Source organism: Anarrhichthys ocellatus, unplaced genomic scaffold (genome assembly GCF_004355925.1).
Source record: "Anarrhichthys ocellatus isolate YVR2014 unplaced genomic scaffold, GSC_Weel_1.0 scaffold1819, whole genome shotgun sequence".
Taxonomy (NCBI): domain Eukaryota; kingdom Metazoa; phylum Chordata; class Actinopteri; order Perciformes; family Anarhichadidae; genus Anarrhichthys; species Anarrhichthys ocellatus.
Genome location: NW_022281793.1, coordinates 1 through 7,529, shown reverse-complemented (window position 1 = coordinate 7,529; position 7,529 = coordinate 1). Strand labels below are relative to the sequence as shown.

At 46.0% G+C, this 7,529-nt stretch overlaps 1 protein-coding gene across 1 annotated transcript; it reads left to right on the top strand.

The window, feature by feature from the left end:
• Positions 1-4,153: 4,153 nt before the first annotated feature.
• LOC116377893 (glycogen [starch] synthase, liver-like) lies at positions 4,154-6,506 on the top strand. The gene is made up of 4 exons (XM_031839653.1): positions 4,154-4,538; positions 4,681-4,844; positions 5,126-5,206; positions 6,212-6,506. Exons 1-4 carry the CDS (start codon positions 4,457-4,459, stop codon positions 6,383-6,385), a joined length of 501 nt encoding a protein of 166 aa, XP_031695513.1. The 5' UTR covers positions 4,154-4,456; the 3' UTR covers positions 6,386-6,506.
• The last annotated feature ends 1,023 nt before the right edge of the window (positions 6,507-7,529 follow it).

The window sequence follows — 7,529 nt, the reverse complement described above, 5'->3', positions numbered from 1 at the left end:
AAATAAAATAGCAACTCCACCTCCTTTCTTATGCGCTCTTGTTTCACTCATGAAACTGAAGTTGTGAGGTGTTGATTCAATGAGAACAGATGCACTGTTATCTTGATTTAACCAAGTTTCAGTTAAAAACAAAATGTCCAGTTTGTGCCTAACAATAAAATCATTGATTAAAAATGTTTTTCATGACAGAGACCTGACATTTAATAAAGCTAAGTTTAATGTGGTTAAAGCTTTCTTTGCCCAGTTTATTTGGACAGGCTGACGAGGAATGTATGTTAAGTTTGATAAGTTTGCAGGTTTACTATTGTTTCTTCGCAGCCTCCCCTTTCTTTTTCTATAAACTAGCAGGACAGGAATTGAGAAAGCTAGTTGCATACAGGGCCCTGACTTTTCCTGGAGAGAGTCATTGGTGTCATTAGCCTTGTAGCCTGGACCCAGAGGATATCAATTATTGCCTTTATCAGGTAGGGGAGACAGAGGATGGTTGTGGAGCCGTAGTGGAGGTGGGGGATGGGCAGGGCACTTTAACTTCGCCGATTGTTTCAAAACTGGCTGAGGCCTTGGAGCCAGTTTCAGGGGTGGGGCTGGAGCTGTACGTCGAGGAGTGGGGCGAGGAGTGTGTTTGGTTCCAGCAATGACCAGCTCTTTCATGTGGTCAGTGAACTCCAGGTGGGGGGAGGATGGGGAGAGTGTGAGAGAGGAAAGGGACCTGGATGGAGTTTGGGGGGTGGAAGTAGGTGCTGGGGAGGGAGGTAAAGAGTCCTCGTCTCGGAAGGGTGGGGAAAGTGGGAGATCAGAGGCGGTCCCTGATGATGAGGTTGGAGACTCCTCCTTTTGGCTGTCGCTAGGCGGGGGCATCCTTCCCGTAAGGTCTCCATGGCGATGCTGTGTGGTTATCTCTTGTTTAGACGCCTCTTGTGTCTTGTCCTTGGCAGTAGGAACAGACGGATGACGCAGGGAGAAAAATAGATTAGAGGTAAACAGTTTTACCCCTGACTTGTTCAGGCAAACTCCGTGTGCCTTAAAAAGATGTCTGCGCTCCCAGAAAAGGTAGAAATTGTTGATAAAATGTACTGAATGGTCAGTACATGCAGTTGACAGCCATTTGTTCAGTGCAAACAGCCTGCTGAATCCTTCATCTCCTCCTCTGACTGGTGGAAGAGGGCCACTGATAAACACCTCAGCCTTGACAGAGCTGACTAATAAAGTCTCGCTTCAGAACTTCAGACTGTTGTTTCACAATATCACAGCTTCCTGTATGCAGGATGATGTTTTTCACCATGGGATGGTCAGCCACGATGTCCAGGATTTTGTCTCTCATGTTAGAGACCATATCTTTCGGAAAGCAGAGTATTTTGGTATTCTTGCTGCACAGTGTTCTGACATCTTTTACAGCATAGTCACCAACAATCAGAGTCTCAGGCCCAGTCATTAGCTTTCCCTGCTGCCTTCTACTCTCACATTTACTCTCAGTTCTTACCCTGCTTTGAGGAGATAGCTGCTTATCCAGGTCATCAGATGGAGATTTAGGATCCTGCGACAATGGAGCAAATCTGTTTTGAAGTTGTAGACTTGGTTGTTGTGGAGGGTTTTTGCAGGTTTTACTTTTCTCAGCTGTCCTTGGCTTTGTCCGTCTGAGTGCAGGGGTTGAGGAGCAGTTCTGCCTGTGTGGTAGTGCAGGCCAGGCCAGCATCACAAATCTCAGGGCGCTGGGCTCTGCCTGTTAGTCGTCCTTCCACATATTTTCTCTTCGGCTTTGCACCGAGAGAGTTCCAGGGAGGACTACCATTTGAAGATTCATTATCTGCTCCCTCCTCCTGTTTCTTGGTAGGCCTGGTTGTGCTAGTTAGCTGTGTCTTAGCTTGCGTTTGTCCAGTGTTTTGAGTCCATGGTAAAGTGGTATCATTCCCACACAGTCCATTTACCTCCACGTTTACTTCTAGTCGGTGGATTTTTGTTTCCAAGACTGCAATCTTCTGCAGGAGTTTGTAGTAGTCATCCATGGAGAAGGGAGGCATCTTGCTGCTACTTAGCTTTAGCTTAGCTGCTAATTAGCATTAGCTAACAACCCAAATAGCTCGACGACTTTCTGGATTTGTCTTCACTCAAACGTTGAAGAGTGATATATGTGATATATCTGGCAAATTGAAGAAAGAAAATGCAAGCAGAGGCAAGAGCAAGCAGCAAAGTGACTGCACTCTCTCATCAAGGTCAGGTGAGGGCAACTGGTCGGTAGTCATTGAGGCTAGATGGTGTCGTCTTTTTTGGTACAGGAACCAGGCACGACGTCTTCCACAGCACTGGGACTTCCTCCTGCTTCAGGCTCAGGTTAAAGAGATGTTGCAGGACATCAGACAGCTGGACGGCACAGGTCTTCAGGACCCTGGGGCTGATGCCATCAGGTCCTCCAGCTTTGCCTTGGTGGAGTCTCTCCAGCTGTCTCCTAACCTGGCCAGTTGTCACAGAGAGGGGGGGAGGGTGGAAGAGCCCTTTGATGTTGAGGGCTCTGTATCCATGCAGCTCACCAGGGGGGACAGAGGTGACAGAGGGGGAGGTGTTTGGGAGGTGTGGTGTGTGGAGGAGACAGATGAGGGCTGTGAGCTAAACCTATTAAAGAAAGAGTTTAGCTCATTGGCCCTCTCCAGGGAGCCCCCTGGTTGTCTCCCTCCAACCTTGAAGCCTGTAATCTGCTTAATCCCGGTCCACACCTCCCTCACATTGTTCTGCTGGAGTTTGGCCTCCAGCTTCCTCCTGTAGGAGTCCTTGCACTCTCTGATCTTTATCTTCAGGTCGCGCTGGACCCTGTCTCCAGACCTGAAAGCTGCTTTCTTCTTATTAAGAAGAGCTTTCAGGTCACTGGTGATCCATGGCTTGTTATTGGGGAAGCAGCGTACAGTCCGGGATGGTATGACGGTCTGTTCACAGAATTTGATGTATTCTGTGATACAGTCCGTCATGCTGTTGATGTCCTCCCCATGTGGTCCACAAAGCACATCCCAATCCGTTGACTCAAAGCAGTCCTGCAGGGCGTCATTAGCCTCCTGAGACCACCTCCTCACAGTCCTGGTGGTCACAGGCAGCCTCTGCACCAGAGGAACATACTTAGGTGTTAACAGGATCAGGTTGTGATCAGACCTGCCAAAGGGGGGAAGGGCAGTGGCACTGTATGCATCATTTGCATTTGCATACAGAAGGTCAAGAGTGTTATTGTTCCTTGTGGGGCAGTCAAAATACTGGTGAAAAGTTGGCAGGGCTTTATCCAGAGTGGTGTGATTAAAGTCTCCAGTAATTGCCAGAAAAGCACCAGCATGTTGACTCAGCAGTCCAGACACAGTGGACTGGATGGTGTCCACTGCTACCTCAGCGTCAGCTGATGGGGGGACGTACACAGCCACAACAATGGCGGACGTGAACTCCCTCGGCAAATAATATGGACGCATCCCCACGGCTAACAGTTCAATGTCCGGGCTACAGAAGCGTTCCTTCACACACACATGGTCGGGATTGCACCACCTCTCGTTCACATACACAGCAATCCCGCTACCTCTCTTCTTACCGCTCAGTACAACGTCTCTGTCCGCCCGAACAGTCCTGAAGCCGGGCACTGACACACTGTGGTCCGGGAAATCCGCATGCAGCCACGTCTCCGTGAAACACATGACGCTACACTCACGGAAGTCCCTCTCAGTCTTTACCAGCGCGCCAAGCTCGTCTGTCTTATTCGCCAAAGACCTCACATTCCCCGTTATAATTGCCGGTACCGAGGGTTTGTACTTCCTCACCTTCACCCTCTGCTTAGCGCCCGACCTGCAGCCCCGAGCCCTTCTCCTTAGCTCCGCCGGGATCTCAGGCCTGGAGCCGGGCAAAAGCCGCGGTTTGCTCAGCGCAATCAGCTGATCGCGGGAATAGACAATGGCCCCACTCATTGTGTGTGGCTCTCCGTACAAACAGGAAGAAAAGTAACAGAAAAGCCACGGGAAAAGTTGAGAAAAAGTTACGGTCCGTTGTCTGACCATAATTTAAGCCAAACGTTAAGGAAAAAGAACAAAAGCAGAGAAGAAAAGTGAAAAAAAAGACTAAAAATTAAAACACACACAGGGAGCTGCTGCGACAGGCAGCCGCTGGCACGGCGCCATCTTCCCATCTTAATCTGGGAACCCACCGGATATCATCTGATGTTGACTCAACTTTGTCTGGCTTCATTCACGTCATCTCTCAACACCAACTCCAGTCTCACATCTCAAGTGGCTAATCAGACTGTAAACAACAAGCAGCACAAGGAAAAGGAAGTCTTGGCCTTGATAAGTGCTGGCTACACCGGAACCCCAGAAATACAGCCCCTTGGCCCCAGAGGCTCGACCATCGTCAGACCGGTAGACGGTGGATCAGAGATTGACAACAACCATACTGTACCTTTTCTGAGCTGTGTTGTATTTCCCCAGGTGAATGTACTGTAATGGGCATTCCCAGCGTGACCACCAACCTGTCTGGTTTCGGCTGCTTCATGGAGGAGCACGTGTCAGACCCTGCTGCCTATGGTGTGGACACACTCACACACATCTAGTCTTATAAACAGCCTGCCTCATGTCAAAACTCCAATAACCCTTTCATTTTAAAGACTTACATGACTGTCCATCTGTGTCCTACACTCCCTCTGTTCTCCCTCACTGTATCTATCAGGTGTATACATCGTGGATAGACGGTCCTGTTCACCGGAAGAGTCCTGTAACCAGCTGACCCAGTTCATGTTCAGTTTCTGCCAGCAGTCTCTGCGCCAGCGCGTCATCCAGCGGAACCGGACTGAGAGGCTGTCTGACCTGCTGGACTGGAGATACCTGGGACGGGTCTGTTTCTGCTGCACCACCACCAAATAGATGTTTGAGAAGAGAGAATATACAACATCTAGCAGGCAGAATACTAATTCATGTCTGCATACACAACTCACAAGATAATAATCAACACAACTCTTTGAATGCATTAAACCAGTAAGAAAGAGATTTCCATTTAAAGCTTAAACGTCTTCTTTAAGGTAGTCCCTCCTGTCCAACCCTTCTCCTCTTTCATGATACAGTTTATAAGTTGTTTAGTTAGTTGATGTACATCTCTGCTGACTTGTGATTTGCAGTTCTACATACACGCCCGCCATCTGGCACTGAACAGAGCTTTTCCAGACAAGTTCAAGATGGACCCCATGTACCCGCTGAAGGTAAGCAATGCTGTACAAGAGAATGAGGCAGTTTGTGAAGAAGTGTCTGGCACGTAGGGTTCTTAGTATCAAAAGACCAGTCCGAAGTGACTGTTGAAATTCCAATCTAATGTCGACAAAGAGATGCAAAATGACCCCAAAGACCTGGCTGCTTTTGGCTGTCCTCTGGGTGGGGGTCTTTTACATATCTATGTCCACTGCTATAAATATGATTCATGTTAGAACATTTGAACTGGTTTATTTGACATTCATTCATTCATTCCAATAATGTACAGTTTATTATTGCTGAGGGCTATACATTTAAGTCTCAACACACTTTACTCATTTCCCAAATGTGTGAGAACCTGTAACATGTCATGTACACGACAATCCCTCTCATGTTGTGACTGACACGCACACTGGATACTTTTGGATTGTAACCACATGTGTCAGACTTTAGTTGGTAGCTTAAAAATTAGACTACATTTTATTTTGACATTAACAGGTATTATTACTAGAGTTATAATATCTAGCTGAAAATAAAAGGGAAAAGATAGGAAGATGGGAAGTAGATGGGAAAGGGAGGGCATTGCCCAATGCAGAAGGGGAGGAAAGGGAGGAGGGAGGAGGGGAGAAACAAAGAGAGAAAAAGAAAGAACTTGGATGGAGTGGATGAAGGAAATAAGGAATTCAACACAAGGCAAGAACGAGGGGGTAAGGGATAGAATCAAAGGCAAGAAAGAAAAACAAAAAGAAGGTTAGAAAAAAGAGAAAATGGAAGAAGGGAGGAAAGAGAATAGAAGGAATGAATGAGCGTGAAGTTGAGGCAGAAGGCAAAATGAGAAGGAAAGTCAAAGATCTCTGATGTTGCAACTTCTCATGGAAGCCTTCAGTACCTCTGAAGCAGCTGAGTGTGGAGGATCATCTGTTTCTCTGCAGACATGAACAGAAAGCTGCTTGGAAGTCAGAAAATCTTTTATAAAAAGTCACGCAGACTCATTTCCGATAACACCTTTGTCTCCACAGACAGAGGGCTTCCGTTACCCACGGCCCTACTCGGTGCCCCCCTCTCCCTCTGCCTCCGTCCACTCCACCCCCCACCACAGCGATGATGATGATGAGCCCTACGATGAAGATGAGGAGGCTGAGAGGGACCGACTGAACATTAAAGCTCCCTTTGTGCTGGGTGCTGTGCCATAGGGCAAGAAGAAGCAACCTGCAGAGTTAGGAAGCTGAGAAGCTGCTGACAAAACAGGTTTACAGTCAGTCACAGTGTTCCTCACGGATGTGTAAAGAATAAAGTAACAAGATGAAAGGCTCTCGAAAGTTTGTGGATTTGAGACAAAATAATAAAAGGGCTGAAAGCGTTATGCAAATTCTGGACATATCCTTCCAACGCATACTGTAGAGCCTTGTCTGCTTCTCCCTGAAATGGCTTTTTCCTTTTTCTAAAATGTATAATATTCATTGTTTGTTCAGTGTGGGCTCCATGGTAACTTAGCTCTGACAGCTTGATGGAGTAGCAGTAGGGGGCGGGGCTTAGCCAGGGATCATTTGCTATGCAGATGCCATACAGTTATATGTTCTAATGCAAAACAATAATTCTAATAGCCTAACAAATCTTCTTATCTACAACTATTTTACACGTGTCCACCCCTCTGTGCCGGTGTAAATTGTTTAGTTCCATCTTGGTCAAATAGTCATTTTTTTTATTATGTATTTGATTCCCTGTTAAACAATATAATAATAATAATTGATTAATTTGCATACTTGATAAACCATTATAAAAACTCAGACATTCTCAAACCAGTAGTGCTAAGAATTTCAACTCTTTTTATTAAAACATCACATTTCAAACAGAGTCAGATAATTCATATTTACAGAACAGCTGTTCTTCTCCTCACACACAACCCAAAACCTCAGATCACAGGAACCAGAGACAGCTCTAGAGATGTATGAAAGGGGATCAGAAGTATTCTCTCTTCCACACCGGCAGCTCCTGGAAATACACCTCATCTGGCTTTTCATCGGCTAGATGAGAGAAAGACAACGTGAACATTCAATTATGGAATTTCATTTATAACATAAAATACAAGTTTTGAGTCAAAGACAGAACAAAAGACACAGAATCTTTCAACTGTTTTCCTGACAGTCCGTAATAGACCCCTTTGATTTTAAATTAGACCTCCATAACACTTTATAATATAACATACAGTTGTGTGAAAAAGTGTTTGCCCCCCTCCTGATTTCTTATTTTTTTGCATGTTTGTCACACTTAAGTGTTTCAGATCATCAAACAAATTTAAATATTAGACAAAGATAACACAAGTAAACACAAAATGCA

Excerpts from the sequence above, each read along its gene's own strand:
- LOC116377893 (XM_031839653.1), top strand. The coding sequence starts at position 4,457 with ATGGGCATTCCCAGCGTGACCACCAACCTGTCTGGTTTCGGCTGCTTC. Across the intron at positions 4,845-5,125 it reads ACTGGAGATACCTGGGACGG|TTCTACATACACGCCCGCCA; the intron begins GTCTGTTTCTGC and ends TGTGATTTGCAG. Across the intron at positions 5,207-6,211 it reads ACCCCATGTACCCGCTGAAG|ACAGAGGGCTTCCGTTACCC; the intron begins GTAAGCAATGCT and ends TTGTCTCCACAG.